This window comes from Thunnus maccoyii, chromosome 11, assembly GCF_910596095.1.
Source record: "Thunnus maccoyii chromosome 11, fThuMac1.1, whole genome shotgun sequence".
NCBI lineage: Eukaryota > Metazoa > Chordata > Actinopteri > Scombriformes > Scombridae > Thunnus > Thunnus maccoyii.
In genome coordinates, this window is record NC_056543.1 from 16,046,614 (window position 1) to 16,066,009 (window position 19,396).

The 19,396-nt window shown below is 40.4% G+C and overlaps 1 protein-coding gene across 1 annotated transcript; it reads right to left on the bottom strand.

The window, feature by feature from the left end:
- Positions 1 to 421: 421 nt before the first annotated feature.
- On the bottom strand, positions 422 to 19,206 carry zgc:162707 (UPF0524 protein C3orf70 homolog B). The gene is made up of 2 exons (XM_042426371.1): positions 18,394 to 19,206; positions 422 to 3,755 (listed from the first exon to the last, which is right to left on the bottom strand). Exons 1-2 carry the CDS (start codon positions 18,575 to 18,577, stop codon positions 3,070 to 3,072), a joined length of 870 nt encoding a protein of 289 aa, XP_042282305.1. The 5' UTR covers positions 18,578 to 19,206; the 3' UTR covers positions 422 to 3,069.
- Positions 19,207 to 19,396: the final 190 nt, after the last annotated feature.

The window sequence follows — 19,396 nt, forward strand, 5'->3', positions numbered from 1 at the left end:
TCAATAAAAGAAAGCGTGGGGAGTTGGGGTTAGAGTGGCTTCACTGAGGCACAGGTCATCTTTTAATGGTGTCCAGTCCTAACTCTTCCACTGCACTCACTTCAGTTTTATTTTTACTCTTCAATGTAATTTTTCTATGCCAGTGCAGCGTGAGGAAGTAAAGGTTACAAAGTAAGGGACGCAAACAAAAACAAAGAACATCCCTCAAGACATTTCAGAGGAGGCAAACAACCACAGCTAAAGTAATGACTCAATTTTACTGTATCTCTCACTTTGCTTTGCTGTTCCCTCCCCTCCCCATCTCTGGAGAACATTAGTCATCAGTGTGTCAGATGAAAGAGTGCATTTAAAAGGAGATTTAAACTTTTTTTGAAATGTGATAAAGCACTGCCTACAACAGACAAAACTGAGGGGAAAAAAGTGAGTTTCATTAAGATTTATTCATATGAAAATAATATAACAATAATAAGAACATAAGAGATGTTTTAACCTTCATTAAGAGGGACTGTGTTCAGTGTGTAATGTCAAGGGTTGTCCCTGAATAGAAAACATTTTATTGAATAACAGATATAGGATGTATCTGCTCTTTGAACACTCTGAATCACAATTTAGTTACTGAATCATTTTTTGACATGAGGGACTTCATGCAAAATGACTTTTTCTTCTCTTTTTTTCCTTTTTTTTACACCTAGTGTTTGTAGCATTGTAGCAATACATATTTGTGAACATTTGAGTGATTTTTGTTCATAACTCTCCAGGAAATAACTCTTTAAACATTAAAAAAGAAAATTAAAAGACTAAAAAAGATATTTAACGTAGCCCAGCTTCATTTTACTAACTGACTAATAAGGGGCTGTCCTATTCGTTTCATATTTGAGTGCATTTCTTATAACATTATGTCCATCAATACATCACAACACGTATTCAGCATCCTATTCTGTACTGTAATCTCGCTTTAAAGGTGCATTAAGTGACATTTTGACTGCCCCCGTAGCACAAAGTAACTGTGACACACTAGTCTAGCCTAGCCTGCACACCTTTCCAAGACTCCCCTTTCAGCTGGCATCACAAGACGTTTCACTCCGAAGCCGAAAAAGCAAATAATAATGCTGTTTTATTATAATGTAAGTTTATACGTAAATATTAGATATATTCCCCCTTCACTGGGTGTCTTACTAGTCTCTGTTGTGACGATGTGACTCCTACTTATGTAAAGTTCAGGCTACTGTAGAGCCCCTTTCACACATGCACTGCAACCTGAAATTTTCCAGATGTTACCCAGAGGAGCTGTATGTGTGAACTCGAATGTCCGAATCAATCGGACCGGACATTAAACGGACTTTACCCTGCCAGCTCCTTAGTACAAAGTCTGTGTAATGTCCGACTGAGCCCGTGTGTGAATACAGCAGTGAATTCTCCGGAGCAAGAAGGCTACAACTGCTCGCTACTGTAAGTGCAACAAAATCCGGCAGTAAGGGAGACAGTACAAGAAATTTATCCAACAACTGTTGAACAAGCAGAACATAAACTTAAATACGTCTTTGATTTCCAGCAGTTAACTCCCCTCTCATGCACAGCCGTTATTTTACACATGCGACCAGTGCTGAATAAGCACAACAGGCCAGCTAAGCTGCATTATTTTGACTGGGCCTGGTTGCTCTGCTGTGAAGCTAGTGCTAATGGGTGAGAAGACTTTCTGTTATTTCTCGTCAAATAAGAGCAGTTTTATTTCTGGTGAAAAGCTTAAAAATGCTGAATTACAACTGCAGCATTCTTCTGTCATACTCATGTCCTGCCCTCTGCACCCCTCGCCTAAACCAAACGGAGTATTTCCAACAAATGAAAATGCGTCACATGACACGGACAATTTCATGATGTGTGCTACATGTGTGAAAGGGCAACTTTGAAAATGTCCAGACCTGATTCTCTGGAATGAACTCTTTCCTGAGTTCATATATGAAAACGGCTTATCTATGCCAGATACACGTCAATGCTATTTAATTTAACCTCTATTGCATTGACCTCTATTGGATTTAATCTAATAGAGGTCAATGCAAGTCATGTTTTGCTTCAGGCTCCATTTAACCTTGAACAGCACTGCAGTTCAGTTCAGCTTGACCAGAAAAGGTGTCTGGTGCTGATTAATGTTTTTAGAAAGTATTAAGAGTATCCTTGGTCCTTACTGGCAGGTACAGCATAGGAATGTGCTTCTGTGTAATCCTTGATTGTCAAACACTGACCTATACCTACCTACCACTTGTGTTGGTGTCAATAAAGTGCAGAGAAGTACAGCCAAAAATCTTTTTAACATGATAAATGGAGGTGTGTCTCAGCAGCTCGGAGCTGAGTAATTAACAGGTTTAAAGGTTGCTGTGCTTTAGGCCCATGAGAGGTAGCTGGCCTCGTAGTTATTGTGCTGAAATTTCAGAATTACTAATATATGTGGGTGGAGCCACTGACCAGAGAACAAGAAATGCCTTATCTGCCACTTGAATGTTGAATTAGAATAAAGTCTGACTGCCAGATTGACAACTGGAGAACACTGAGAATTACCTAACTGCTTATTATCATCAAGAAACCTACTTATACCACCTTTATTCACACATTATTTAGCTCCAGTAATATATACCTACGGAGAAATCTCACACAAAAGTCTCACTTTTTCTCTCACTTTCCTCCTACGGAAGTGCACCTTTTAATGATTCCTTCTGGATTTTAGATTTTTCATGGTATAATTAGCATGTATCATTTGGTCCACTGTGCATGTGCTTGATATTCTTGTGCTTCCGCTTTCTCCTTTGTTGTAAAAAGTTGCAGAAATTCACTCCATGCAGGGGATGTGAACAGAGGAGAGGCTGCGTGTGAGTGCAGGTGTACAGTCCTCAGCCACCTGCAGGAAAACAAATTTGACTCAAAACAACCCGACAAAGCCCTGCTCAAGTGTTTGAAGGGGGTTTGTTTCCTATTGTTCCGTCTAAAACACATCCTGGAGTGTTGTTCTCACTAATATGATGTTGCTCCGTGCATCACACTCCCTCATAGTCAGTGTCCATATCAACACCTTGTCAGCTACACAGTTGTTTCAATCTTTTCGATGATCTCTATCATTGACTTGGAGGGGGAGAGCAGAGAACAGTCGTCCTGATCCCAGAGGCTGCTGGGGCTGGAGTTTCCATCTGTGCTCAACTCGTCATCCTCCTCCTCCTCGCTCTCCTCCTCACAGGACTCCAGGTAGTGCAGACCCAGCGCGTTGATGCCGGAGTCCTCGGAGCTGGACGGAGAGGAGCAGTGGTCCATTTTGGTGCCCTTTATCTTGTCCAAGGGGGAGGGGTGTTTGTGCTCAATGTACACCTGTTGGACTGGTGGCGGCGCAGGTGCGTGTTGGATTGGCGGTGTGGGCTTGACTGTTTGCCGAGGCTGAGTGGCATTTTGGGGCATCTGAGGTGTAGCGGGAGTAGGTGGGGGAGGGGTGGGAGCATGAGGCGGTTCGGGTAATGCAGGCAGTGGACGCTGCACGTAGCACATCTTTCCGTTGATGCGTTTGACGATGTAGTCGTCCACAAACAGGTCTGCGATGACGCAGTACTTGGGCGACTCCAGGTGAGGCGGGGACTTAAAGCAGGGGGCGAGCTTAAGGAAGCGCTCAGCCAGAGAGACAGACAGGTCGATGGTGTTACTGTACTCTGTCCCGACAGGCGGCACGGCTGTGCTAGGCAGCTGGCACACATTGGTCATGGGTTGGTACACATACTTGCCTATAGGGGGCAAAAAACAAACAAACAAACAAACAAACCACAGATCAGTCATTTTCATTGGTTCAGATGAACAAAATGCACACTCCTTTTCAGACATGATGGAGAGAATCAGTAAAAATATTTCTGAAAAGGTAAACATGTAGTGCAAGAAGTAGTGGCAAGAAGCAGTATGTATGCAGTCTGAAAAATGTGATTCATGTCAATAAGGGTTGATTTTAAAGGCACAATGAAATAAAAAGTACTACATTTTTAAAGTCCTAATCCTTTGTACCTGCGTTAATTGTTCTCTCTCTCTCTTAGTACATGCTAAATATTCACATATCAAAATCCCTTTCTTCTCTCTTCCAGTAAAATGTTTTTGGTGGCACATCCTGGGGCGTATAAATAAATGTATCCAATCAAATCTGATTTAAGGTGACCATCATATATGACAGCAATATAATACTGTAATAATAATTATAGGATTGTACAAACATGTATTTTCAGTTAGCCTCAGAGAAGGACACAATTTTTGAAAATGCCAAAAAGTGGGCAGGGAGCACATGTTTCAAGCTCGTAGTTTGTCTGTGATGTCGTGTCTTGGGGACGGTAGCAATTTTCACATCACAAAGCTTTTGATGCTGCCAAAGGCAAAAGTACCTGCCTTGGCACCACCATCTAAGGTGGAGCTGCAGCCTGAATGTAATATAGTTTAAAATTTCAGGTCACTGAGAGCAGTGCAGCAATCATTTTTGACCCTTAGAAGCTGATGCAAGATTTAATTCAGAAATGATGAAATGGCAGATGGGATTAAGGCCAAGCAACATTTACAGCTCTAACATGAATTAGGATGGTGTCATTTAGTGTCACATGAATACTCAATAAGATAGACCACAAATATGTTGTGGAAAGTGACCACATTCATATACACATTTTCGAACGCCTTCCATGTGAGTTATGCCTCCCTTTTTTGGCAACTCGTGAACAGGTGGCAATTGCAAAATGACTGCTTCCAAATGTTACTCATTGTTTGCAGCCCACTGCCTCCAACTCTGAGCCGTGCTGCCTGAATAGCGCAGCTCAGATGTGTGTTTAACTGGCTCCCTGGAGAGAGAGAAACTACAGAAGCTGACAAGCCTACGCATCACTTCCTCTCACTCTGTGTCCTTGTCTATTGTTTTACTGGCTGGGGGATCCATTCAATCAAAAATCTTTTCCCAGGTTACACTGAAACATCAAACTACTTCAAAGCACAAAAGTGGCTTTGTTTTGCTTTGCTGAATGGACAAAGTGAGATTGTAACGCTGAACACTCATTTTTTCAGCACACAAGACATTTAGTTGAACAAAATCAGCTGAGCAGTCATGTTTGAATTAATTTTCTACCCACAAGAACAGTTTTAACTAAATTTGCATGACCGCCTCACTATCAAAGTCATAAAGCTGCATTATGCACCCATATGAAGTGATTAAAAAAGGTAGCAACTGAAGCTTGATGTCCGTATACTTGGGCATTGTTAACACAAAACATGAATGCTACTTTCGATGCAGTCAAAAAGGAGGAATAGTAGCCATCCTCTGTTTGATGAGAGAAAGTCAATGGTCCATGGTCAAACTGAGACGAGCTTATTCAGGCAGACAAGATAGTGGGAATAAATGAGAGCTAAAGCTGTAGAAGGCAATGTGTTGGCATTTAGTTTTTATTTAACATATTACATCTAATTGTGTTCATCCATCTGGAGCTTCTCATACCAAAAGCAGTACTGGGGGACAGACAGATGAATGGGCAGACAACAAAACAGACAGACATATGGAGCTAACGCTACACCAACACTAGTCATCCTCAACAGCCTTGTGGAAGGAACACAGGCTGTCTAGCTGTGGATCTACAGGGAACGCTGCAGAATTAGTTTGCACTAAGTTAGAAATATCTCTGTCTCCGTCAGCTCCAGAGGATAGTACGTTATGTGTGAGATTAATCTCACTTAGTCTGGCAAAAGGGAAGAGTGGTGAATCTTCACATTAGCAAAACACATCTTTCTGTTTTCTAATACCTGGATGCTATCTACTTGGATTATTACAAATACTGTTATTATTACAAATACCGTATGTGGTGGTAATTGCTAAAACCTGCATTAGCTCATTTTATGGCCATTTGGGGGCAGTGGAAACAAGTTGTAAACACAAGACAGATCATAACCTCTTAAGTTGAACTCATTAGCAACCTTTTGCTTATTTACACATCATCCAGCAGTTACAGAGCAACATTATCATTCATATGGAGTCGTGTTTCTGTCCACCTGATGAATATAAGTCCAATATTCACTGTCCTTTAGCTTGGTTTTTGCTCTCTACCAACTCCTGAGGGAAATATCTCACTCTTAAGCTGTTAAATGTGCCATTATGTTCACCAGCTAGTAACTAACTGTATCTGTTGGTGCTGAGGTAGAGTACAATGGATTTAAGCTGCCAGCTGTGGCCAAAAATGCAGCCGGACGGCTAAACAGTGAGCTGAAACTTGCTATAAAGGCTCCATAAAGCCAAGGGTTCTTTTTCAGCAGCTTTTTAATGGCCTGATTTCCTTTCACATATTTTAAAGGTACTATATGGAGTTTTTGATCACTAATAGTGCTATGGAGCAATGTTTTTGTTTGCATTATGCTAACATGTGAGCATTCACGCTATTCCACTGACAAACAGCTGGTGGCAGTAATGTGCAAAGAACAACAGAAATGCACCAACAAAAGGAAAAAGACGACTGCAAGCTAGCAAACATGGATGTTAACAATGAACCATTTAAAATATTTACAACATTTGCAAATGTTTTATGAGGAAGGAAACGCACTAAATGGATCTGTCAGGCCTCGGATACACACAATGTGTTTTGGTGAGAGACACTGAATGTAAACATAACTACTCTCAACAATGGACATTAATTTGACAAGCGAATGCAGAGGCATGATTTCTATGTATCTATACTGTGCAGAGAAAAGCACACACTAACTGACAGCTAGTGAACGCTGCCTTTGCAACTATATTGATATTCAGTTGTACTCTAACCTTCTGTGTTGCCCAGTGCTGAAGCCTTGCATGACAATGTCAGCTGTTAGGCCGCCTCTACTCCCTCTCCCTCTGCTCATGTGTCTGTGTGTGTTTCCACTCCAACAAAGACCAGATGTCCGCACAAAGACAGAAAAAAATGTGAAATTCTCCTTATTGAGGATATTTTTGCAGCCTTCACCTCTTAGTTCAGGTTAAGGACAATAATTTTTCTTTAGAAGATAAAGCTGGCATTCTATATTTTTCTTATTGTGAACAAATCGCATAAAAGGACCAAATCCAGCAATATGTTCATCTCTCAATACTTTCTGTCTTGGTTGCCCTGTCTGTGGCACTCAAATCACAAATATATTGCTCAAGTTTTTAATGTATTTTTTTAAAGGGTAAAATATTTCCCTGAAACAGCTGTGCACTGCAGTTTTTTGTAAAAGTTTTTCAAACAGGAGTAAACAGTGTGTTTTGATGGGGACAATTTTCAGCTGCAGATTAATACACATTTGGTTTGGTTTGAGTATTTATAGTAGCAGGATGGTGTACAGTATGTGGGATTAAATCAAAATAAAATGCAATGTTCATCTTTATGAAGAAATTGTGTGTTTTTAATAGATATATTAAAAATAATATTGTGAGGAGTGATTAAAAACCACTTCTGGTTATGTATCTTACAAATTTTTTTGTTTTGTGGTATATTTTCTTCTGTAGGATAACAAGCTAAACATGGACGACATGATGTCACACGACAAAACAAGCCCTGTTTCAATGATGGTTGACATTAAAAGAAGCATTAGTAGAAACAACAGTAAATGTCAGGTTTTTGACTCAGTTGTGAGTCAAAAACTTGAGAATCAAATATTATGAGAGCTCTTCTGCAGACACAACCCTTTATACCTACAATCATACTGAGAAAAATAAACTGCAGAGGAAACACAGGCACAACGTTTACCACTGACAGCAGCCTTAATAGACCAGAACAATATGCAGCTATAGGACATGTTGCACTTTGAGTTAAAGGAGAGTGACTTTTACTTTTTCTTGACTGGAAAGCCTTTCATCACATTATCATTAAATGCCGCTGAGAGCAACAAATTCACCAGGGACTGATGAAAGGCATTGTGGGATGCATAGGAGATGTAAATGAGGCTGTTGGGCACATCAAAAAAGAAAATTACAGCTCTTCATTACAATTATCTGATTATGAATGCAGGATGTCTGCAGTTTAAAAGCAGTGGAGGTGACTCTTTCTCTTACTCTTACACTTATGGGAATTAACTTTTTCACTGGAAAAACAAAGAAAGATATCCAAAAGTACTAGTGATATCTAGAATATATAATATGACATCTGGGACTAATTATTTTAGTCAGTACATGAATCATTTAAGGGCGTTTACACACCTTTGTTCATTTGCTCTGGTCCGAATCAGTTGATGGCTCGGTGTATTTAGTGTATTTCCCCCTTGATTCGGTTTCTTTTCACAAAGAGAAAAATCCAAGTGAGCCAAAATGCATCTCTACAAGTCACTTGAGAATATTCACTTCACTCATTGGTCAGATGTGTCTGGGGCTGGAGAAAGAATGTAAACACAGGAAGAAGGTCCTGAAGAAGGCCCACTGGCCAAATACAACGTATTTCGTGCTAGTCTAGGTCGGATCTCAATTCATTCTCGAGCTAGTTGTTGGTAACTGTTAAATTCGCTCATCCGCATCCCAGTATGCAAAGCTCACCCGGCTACAGAAGCTGTTTCACTCAAACTTGCAGAGTATATCTAGTAGTTGGGTTGGATTGAGGTCGGATTACGTTCCCACCACAAATTAACCACTCCAGAGTTCATTTAGGACCAGACCAAGACCACGTCCACTGAATGGTCACAGTGCAGTTGTTTCGGTTTGCACCAGAGTGCGTTTACTGTGTTCACACCTGCCCAAATGAATCACACCAAGGGGAAAACAAACCAGAGTTCGATTTAACTGGACTAAAAAGTGCAGGTGTGAAAACACCCTTAGAGGAGGTGGTCTTGGTCTGGTCCCAAATAAACTCTGGAGCAGTTTGTTTGTGGTGAGAACGTGATCTGTCCTCAATCCGACCCGACTACTAGGTGTACTCCACAAGTCCGAGTGAAATGGCTCCCGTAGCCAGGTGAGCTTTGCATACTGGGATGCGGATGAGCAAATTTAACAGTTGCTAACAACTAGCCAGAGAATGAATCGACTAGCACAAAGCAGTACTTTGTATTTGGCTAGTTGACCTTCTTCAGGACCTTCTTCCTGTGTTTACGTTCTTGCTCCTGCCCCAGACACATCTGACCAATGAGAAAAATGAACATTCTCACATGGCTTGTAGTGACACATTTTGGCTTGCTTGGATTTTTCTGTGTGAAAAGAAACCAAACCAATGGGAAAATGCACCAAGTTCACCAACTCATCAACTGATTCGGATCAGAGCAAATGAACTATAGGTGTGAAAACACGTTAAATGGTCTTGGTGCAGTTGTTTTGATCCGCCCCCAAGTGTGATTATTGTGTTCACACCTGTGAAAAGTGTGAAGTGTGAAAACACCCTTAGCTTCATTTACATGTTGAAACAAGCAGATAAAGAATGTTAAATACAACCATATATATTTTTAGCCATGCTAACAACGGTTCTAGGGATAGTAATTTCTGGTCTAATGTAAGGTTTGTCGATCAGTCCGTCCATCACTTTGGTCCAAACTGCAATATTTAAAATTTTGTTTCATTCATGGTTCCCAGAGGATGAATCCTACCGACTTTGGTGATCCTGTGACTTTTCCTCTGGTGTCACTGAGGTTGATATTTGTGGGTTTTGGTGAAATCTCTCAACAACTATTTGATGGATTGCCATGAAACTCTGTGAGGACATTCATGGTTGCCAGGGGATAAATCAAACCGACTTTGGCGATCCCTTAACTTTTCCTCTAACACCACCATGAAGTTCTCATTTGTGGGACTTGCTGAAATCTCTCAACAACTATTGGATAGATTCTCATACAATATGGTACACATATTCATGTCCCCTTCATGTCTATGTGGAACGGGGCGAGACACAATCACTTTTGAGTGCAAATTTATTTAACTTAATTTAATTCAACAAGATTAACTTTGACACATGAAACCGCGAGGTTCTCGTGTGTCCAGTCAGCTTGAGAGAGGGGGTGGCATTGACCCTTCTCATGCCTCATGAGTAAATTGCAGCAGACTGCAGCTACAGTCTTCTTAATAGACATTTATGTTGAAACTCAAAGAGTTCAAGAGGTTAATGGGAAAGTGGAAGAACAAGCAGCACATTCTTGGAAAGTTAGCTCTTCAGAGGAGGGAGTGGAGTGCAGGAGGAGTGAGGAGGAGCTTCAACTCCTCTACTCCCACCCGTCTCCATCTTGAAAGCCTCCTCTGCTCTCTCTTGGGCGCTGCCTGGCCGACGGCTACACAGTCTGGTCTAATACAGGAGACCTAAATAATGCATCATGCAGCCCATGCATCTCTCACTCTGTTCACAGAGCTTCAACATAACTCTGTCCATATTTCAGCTCTACTGACACCCTACAGAGTGCAGCTGGAAGAAAAATACTCGACAGAAGTTCATTGTAGACAAGCTCAACATGTACTGCAGTCAAGATGAATGAGCACGACAGTCTCACGCAGATGATGTTACTTTAATATTGGCTTATATCAAAGCCTTGGTGGAGAATGAGTCATTAACACCCCCATCAGTTTGATTTTTTGTATGTTTGAGCCAAAGCCAGCAATCTTTATGTGCATACTGATCAGCAGATACTCTAAATACAACACAACTGTTCAAAGCATCATGTTGGTCCAACCTGGTGAGAAAAAACAATTATTTTAGCAGATTGTTATCGTGTTTCACAACAGCTGCTACACCCTTTTGGCCGGTGGATACGGTCCGCTCACACATCCGCTGCTCTTTGTGTTTAAATCTGTCCAACAAAGGGGCTGCAGCCGCGGCAACAACATAAGTTTCAGATTTCAGCTGAGGGGACGGTCTGACCCTGCATCATGTGAAACTCCTTTGCTGTTTCCTGTTTAATGTCTCCAGAGGCAAAGGCTGTTCCTGATTTATAGCCAGTTTGAAATACACTGTTTAGTCTATACTGAAAGTGAAAAAATACAATCCTCTGTAGCTGTTTTTTCAAAGCATAGTCAACTTTTAACGCCAACTCTTGTCATGGCCTTAAAGGATTGGCCTTTCAAGCATATCTTAAAACAGTACTCACATATGTACATACCTCCCTACACTGTAACAGACAGGGGACAAAATCCACAGTCCTTGCTCTACGATTGTCATTTTTTATACATAATCTGAACAACTGTTTGAATGCTGAAAAAAATTAAATAGTCAATCTGTAATTATCATAACAAATTCAAAAGTCACAGTGTACAAACGCGACAAGCTGTGCTGTGTACTCCAGCAGGGCGTTTATAAAATGCACTGTCACAGTGATCTATTGATGCTCTATTCATCTATCAGTAAACACAATTAAATTTTTCACAGCAGATATTTTGACTGATCATAGTAAGAAAAGCACAGGTGTTACTAATCACATTAAAGATCCTTTCCAGACATGTATGAAATCCACTGGAAACCCAAATCCACAGTAGCCTTCTAACTATGTAATTTAGGGTCTTACGTACATAATAGTAAGCATCTCAAAAGTATAAGAAATTAGTTAAAATCCAAATTCGAAATATTGTAATTTAAGTTTTTATAAACTTTCCTGATATTGGGTTTGAATTGGGCGTGGTTATTCTGGGCATTTATTACGAAAAATTATGCAATAAATTCCACAAACAAATCATTAACAACATAACGTGCTGCGGTAAGCGTACTGTCTCATTTCTAGTTGCCGGAGTTTCTGTGTCATTGGTAGTGTTTCTGCATCTCAACCCAGTTAATTTTGCTATTTTCTTCATTACTGTGGCTAGTTACCCGCTGTACATTTAAAGCTCTCTCCTCTTAGCGACTTTCTTGCTCATCGTACAGTTATTTACATGCTTTTCAGCTCTGCTGTTTACTTTAGCTTATCGGTTAGCGATGGCTTCCCCCTCTCCCTCTCGCTCTCCTGCTCTCTTGCTCATGTTTAGCTATTCCCCTGCCTCATTTAATGATAATGGTACATTAGTAGTAAATGTATTATGTTGGATGCGAGGCTCAATGAGTTAGAAGCGCAGCTCGGCACCATGGAAACCCAGCCCTTTATGGTCAACGTTCCCTCACTGGATAACAAAATGGATCTGATCTGACTGAGACTGAGTGTTCATCAGGAGATGAGGAACTGTTGTTTTTTTTCTCCTGACAGAAACTTAGCTAAACAGCAATATGCCGGACTCGGCTTTTCAACTCAACGGGTTGCTACTCTTCTTTGCAGATCGCAATCAGCTGTAAGGGAAAACCTGAGGAGGTAGACTCTACATATAATTATCTTTAATCATAAATGATTGGTTCTTTAGATTTGTGAGGTATGAAATCCTGCCCGACTGAATCCATTTTTTGAGACTGTCCTTGGTACACTGCAGTTTCAAAGCGGAAATGCTCACCATGACATTGACTGCTTATTTTGCTCTCGATATGTCTTGTAACATTAGAAAAACAGGGTTAAAAACTTGATTTTCACTGGAGGAGGTCTTTAACAATGACTCTGTTCTATTCAAGTGTCCCAGTAAGCCATGTGACAGTGAGCCAGCATGCACAATAGCAGGACCCTGAAACTGAAGCAGCTAAATGGAATTCAGCAACCATTCGATTTAACTGTTACATTTGTTTATCTGCGTCAACATGTCTTCTGTGAAAAAAGCTAATTGTTGCTCTCTTTGTTAATGCAAAACTGAGGAAATTAATGAGGCGTCATGAACAGATAATCATGACACCAAACCATTTGAGAAATAGAAGCAGCATTTTGTTTTCTTAATTATTCATGGAAAAACTGTGGATAAAGGAGAGTCTCTTTGCTGCCTTTCCAAAGCACATTACCGCAACAACTTCACTTGTTAGCTTGTCACTCAGTAAGGCAGCAGAGGCCCTACGAATAAACAAAAACACCACTCTGTAATGTATTTTACAATTAATTTGAACAAATTACATCATTCTCATTCGTTCTAACTTGATTTTTTTTTAAAGCAGCAACCCTGTCTCACTCCATGAATTCAGAACAAAATGCCCTCCTTGCGTTTCATCGCACTGTGTTTGCTTACTGAGCTTTGATCAGAGGATACATAAAGGGAATTTGGTATGATATTAAGACAGACTTGAAAAAAAATCATAAACTATCCTTTGAAATATATGAGCAAACTTGTCAAACTTCAGTGTGGACGCTGCTCTGATTTCCACACTGAGAGACCTGCAGCTAAAGTGATCAAAGCTCTATGTTTCCCAACATGTGCAATCAATCCAAAAACTTCCCCTCGGGCCTGTGCTGACAACGTATTGATCCTTCGATAATAGGTCAAGCTTTTCTATGATTCAGCACTGCGGTAAATTTTGAATTGGTCACCAGATCAATCAGTATAGGGAAGAGCTTTATCCAATAAGACTCTATATTTCCCTTTAGAAATAGTTGCAACAGCAGCGGTGGTGTGACAGATGAGACTGCTGAGAAAGTGTGACAGAAAAGATTCTACTTTTCTGTATTTACAAGAAACGTAAAGTACTAAAGTATAAGAATCAGAGATGACAGAGTAAGAGTGGACTGACAAGACAGTTTGGGATTCATTAGAATTTGTTAGATTTTGTTCTTAATGAGTAATTCATTGCTCTGCCTGGTAATTGTAATCAGTTAGTAGAGAATAAAGAGAGAAAAAAACAGTCATACCAGGTGGTTCCAGTGCTGCTGTGAGCAGAAGCTCTCATCAGACATGACACATTGGCAGTGACACTAAACACAGCTAATTATCACTAATGAGAGGCTTGGACTGATGTTGTCACCAGCTGGGAACACTGCCTCCACCTACACACAATTCCATTTCCCCCCATTTTCTTAGCCGAAGGTTTCAACAAAACTACAACCAAGTGGAAACGTGATTGGTGTCGTCAAAGAGCAGAAACTGAGACATTCTGAGGACGGTTAGTTTGCAACGGCACATAAAGGAAAAAGGAGACTCAAGCAGGTAATAACCATAGAGATGTGCAAAGACCACAAATAAGAACACCTTAGAAAACCCTGTGACGGTCAACAGCACAGGAGGTGCAGCAAGTGAGCTCCTTTAAATACCTCGGGACTGTTTTGGATCAAGCCGTCACCTCACAACAAACACTCTTTCTATTGTGCAAACTGAGGATTTTTGAGTTTAGCCAACACATCTTACGTTTGTGTTCTTACATTCAACATTGTGTCCTGGTTCAAATACCTCACTGTCAAAAACAAGGCCAAACTCTCCAGAATATTCGAACTTGGCAGTGCAACATCAGGCTGTAAACAGCAATCGTTAGCTCATCACTATGACAAAGCAGTTTAACGCATGACAGACAAAATCTTGAGGGATTCATGCCATCCCCTGAATCATCACTTTCAGTTCCCGTCCTCAGGGAGACGGTACAGAGTCCCCTGCGCAAAAAAAAATATCTATAAAGAAATAATTCATCCCACATGCCTCACATCAGTTAAACCAGTAAATAATGGACGTGCCAATATTTTTCTGACCCGGCACTTTACTTCTTAAAGTGGTCTAGCAATTTATTCCTTTCTTTTTCAGGAAGTTGCATCTAATATAGTGTAAAATGTTTATTACTTACTGTTTTTGTAACATATGATGTTGAATGATATTGATGTTGATTGTCATACAAGCTGTAGACGAATACCAACTTTTGCGCTACAAAAGGTGGACAATAAAGTTGTTTTGCTTTGAACCTCATACTGCCCCACGGGTAAGATAGTGGGAATAATTTGCGTCAGATAATTTCAATGCTGAGCCAAGTCTTGAACACACGTTGACATTTTGTGTTTGTTTGCCTGGAAACCTATTAAAAATGTAATTAACGAGGCAGTCCAGCAAGGCTCCCTGTGGTGAATACACAATTATCAGCTTCAGAACAAATTTATACTGCAGGTTATAGTCATAGGCACGCTCCTAATGAAAACATGGGGAGATAACGCTATACAACATTTCACCTATTTCTATCCGGCGTTATTATGCATCACTAGAAAGAAGGGCGAGAGCAGAGCAGACCAGGCAGGCATTGCATGCGGAGGCACGCTGCTATACTTTTCTCTCTGGGTGTCCTGGTTCTGCCTGATTCCGCAGTCTAAGCTTGGTTTATTCTCACTGTGGTGCATGACTGTCCTGCGAGGGGAACCTGTGAATTACAGTGGAGAGTAACGTGAAGGTGAGAAGCTCCATTATAATGCAGCTGGCTCTTTCTTCTATAGCATAGATAAGCCTGAATTAAATAACGGACACGCCCAAGTTCACTGTGCAGATTGTACAGCACATTTTCAGGCCGTGTGATGAATATTTCAAAGCAGAAAGGAGGAAGTCTAAATGTTTACAAATGATGTAACACTGAACAGGCTTTGGCGAGAAAAATAAATCTCGGATGTGGCTCACGATAAACACTGGAAAGAATCCTTATTTTTTCTGCCACATCAGATATTTCAAATCACTCGGCTCATTCTGGACGGAGGCCGGCATCTAAATCCAATGATTACATGGCAAAGATTACAATGTGACTTCTGCAGTTGCACACTATAAGCCCCGAATGACTGGTGCAGAGTGGATGGTGATTGTGTTCTACACTGATCTGAGGATTTTCAGGGCAGCCAGAGATGGGATAAATTAGGGCAGCACAAAGAGACGGACATCCTGTCAGATTCAGACACAGCTATTGTGATTCTGTGGTGGTGTCGAAGTGTCAGGTCGATAAAGGTTCAAACGGAAAGAAAGTGTCTGAGACGTGGCTGGTGAAAATGCCTGTGACACTTCTCAAAGTGAAGAGAAAAGTGAGCATGTTTAAGCGGAGCTGAGGCCTCTTACCATCAACACTTCAGGAGTAAATATAGTTAGTATGATAGTATTGACTGAACTCAATTACCAAAATGGCCGTTGACTGACTGCTTCTCATGAAAAGACCTGTTCTTGTTACAATAGTCAAGAAAATGTGGTAGATAATGTGATGATATTGAGGCAAAAGATAGAAAATCTCATTGTTTTTCTGCATTTTTCTTATTGTCAACAAATCCCATGAAAACCAACCATGTGTTTGTCTGTCTCTCAGTACTTTCCGACTTCCCTGCTTGGGCACTCCAGAAACATTTGTAAAGATTTAAAGATTTATAGTATATAGTTTCATATTTTTAAAAGGCTCTTGTATTTCCTACAACAGCTGGGCATTGTTGTTTATAGCAATTTAACAATAAAACAGAAGTAATTACAACATTTCTCAAGGACTATTTTCGGTTGCGGAGTAATACAGATTTGTTGCTGTGGTGAGTATTTACAGAAGCAGGACGGTGATTGACTCAAACTATAGTGCCCATGTTCATAGTGATGCAGGAACATGTCACCCAGAAAAGCTAATTGATGTGTTTTTAATAATTTGGACAACAATGGAGGTCTATAGCACAGAGTAATAAGCTACATCCAGCTCTGTATTGTTAGACGATACTTGTCAGCAGGTTAAATTCATTGTTGGTTTTTGTCTTTTCATGCTATTTGTTGACAAGAAAAAAAATCTTCTACTTTATAGTATTTATGATTACTTGATTTACGTGTATATTTTGATTGTTATGCACCACAACACCAAGGAAAATTCCTTGTAAACCTACTTGGCAATAAACTTGTTGGTGATTTCTGAAATATAGATTTCAAGTAGATCTGCGACGATTAGTTGATTAAATGATTGAAAGAAAATGAATTATAAACTATTTTGATTATCAAGTTATCCTTTCAGTCCATTTTCATGCAAAAATGCCAAATATTTGCTGATTTTCTGTTATATATGACAGCAAATTGAACATCTTAAGGCTTTGGACTGCTGTTCTGACAAAACAAACAAATTGAAGATATCATTGTGGGCTATTTTTTAACATTTCATTGACTAACTGATCCAGAAAATAATCGACAGATAAGGGCCGTTGTGGCTCAGAAGGTCGTCCACTAATCAGAAGCTCGGTGGTTTGATCCCCGGCTCATCCAGTCCACATGTCGAAGTGTCCTTGGGCAAGATACTGATCCCCAAATTGCTCCCAAAGGTTTTGCCATCAGTGTGTGAACGAGCATCAGAAACTCCTCCTGAGGAGCACGTTGGCACCTTGCGTGGCAGCCACGGACATCAGTGTATGAATGTGTGTGTGAATGGGTGAATCTTGGCTTGTAGTGTAAAGCTCTTTGAGTGGTCAGAAGACTAGAAAGGTGCTACATGTATATGCAGTCCATTTACCATAAATACGATGATGAAAATAACTGTTAGTTGCAGCCTTGATCACAAGACCTTTAAAGTAGAAATGAAAGCAATGACTCACTTGTGTGACGTTAACGTGCACTCTCTCAGGTCTCTATTTCGCTAACAGTGTAGGGAAGTTTCATGGTAGTTTCAGTCAATGTTTTTTTTAATTATTATTTAGATATTTAGATAACATACACCTGTACCCTCATATTTAGGTTTGGTTCAATAGCAGAGTCTCTTTTATATTCTTTATAAGATGTAATACAAACACATACATTTATAACCATACATACATAAGCAATTAATCTCAGTTGTAGTTGGGTTTGAGTACGAAGTGAACTGGATGATGCTTTAATCAAAAATTTAAGATTGTTTTCATTATTCTAGTGTCTCAAAAGGCACTCATCTTAAATTAGTTGATATTTTGGTAAATTGGTTTACAGAAAAACTAATTTTACATAATTAAATTCACAGTAATCTGCTTTTACACATAACATAAAGACTGACAGACAAAGATATGAAAAATATGGATACTGAAGGATTGTTTAGATGGTATCTGTTTTGTTCGCTAGATTTTCAAGGCCTGCACTGAACTACAGCACACTGCACAGTGACAGTGTGGGCTGGATATCAAAATTTAACAGTCTACAAAGAGCAAAAACAAAACCAGAGGAACACTGGTAAACACTGGAGCCATGAATCTGAAACATTCATCTCTCTGCTTCTAAATTTTTCAGCCTCCACTGTTTAGACGACATAAACTATTCAATACAAGGGCGTCCATAGGAAGGTTTGACACTGATTAAGGATACATGTGATACATGTGACTCCATGTAGGTTTGACCTTGATATCAGAACAATAAGGAATATAAACAAGACTCTAAAATCGATGTGGAAGTTTGATCAGAAATGAAATCTGAGCTGGTCTGTTCTATCTGTAAGTCAGTTTAATGGCTTTTAATCTTTATCAATGTGACACATCATACCTCATTTAATATCTTATCAATGTCCAGATAATACCTGCTACATTTTAGTCATTTTTTGTCGATTATACAGTGTGAATTAGGTTTTATGATGCTTCCACATTCACTACATGGTCGTGACTTCCAAATATCCTAAATAACTTGTCATTATACAAACAGTGATACATTTCTGGTAGCACAGAGAGCGGTTAAACCATTTAAAACAAACTTACAGTGACACCAGCCCAAGTGGCAGCACCAGTGCAGTTTGAAGCACTTCCCGTGGCTGTGCGTAGCGCAGATGGAGAGTCCATCACAAGGCAGGAAGTCTGGTCTCCCCGCGCAGCTCTTGGCCAAAGCCTGCGCCTCGTCCAACTTCTCACTCTTCGGACACCTCTGTGCTCCTGAGGCGGCCATGCCAACATTTCCTGAATTTAAAAACAAACCAAAAAAATTCGTCCGAGTAAATTATAACATGACCGCGAGGGACCGAGGCGAGGTTTACGGTCCACGCAGCCCAGGAAGCTGTTCAACTGGGGGGTGGGGGGGAAGACAGACGCGTACGACAGCGCTGGATCTCAAAGCAGCTCCTGCAAATTGTGGTAGAATATCCTGTAAAAGTAGGAGAGTATCAATTAGCGAGGTGTTAATGTCATATTCAAAGCCTCCTGTAGTCGTGATCCACACATCTCTCCATCCTCTCCCCTGGCGTCGGGAAGCTCCTCTGTCCGCTGGTGACGCGCGTACGGAACAACGGCGCGCATCTGAACTTCATCACATAACGGGAGGAGTCCACAAACACAAAGCCAGCTGCTCTGCGCACTTCAAACACACACCCAGGCTTTCATCAGCCCCTCTAAAAAAACTTCAAAACACCAGGGTCTGCATCTGAAAGGACTACACTCTCTATTTCACCTAAATATATTCACGCATGGGCCACAATCGGAATATCTGCTAATTATCTTGGTTTAATCAGATTCCTAAAACATGATTTTTTTAAAATTATCATGCATTTACCTGCGATTAATTAATAAAATGTTTTGGAAGTATTTTAGTTGTGGATAAAATGGAGCTTAATACAGTATAATCATAATCCAGCTGCTCAGTCTGGAGCTTTCAGCCGCTAGGTGGCAGCCCCAACATCTGCTCATTGGAGGGTGTGAGATTTATTTGGGAATGAGCCACTGATTTATATAAAAGCAGTTTAGAGCTGCGTGTCTCCCTCAGCTCTCCTCT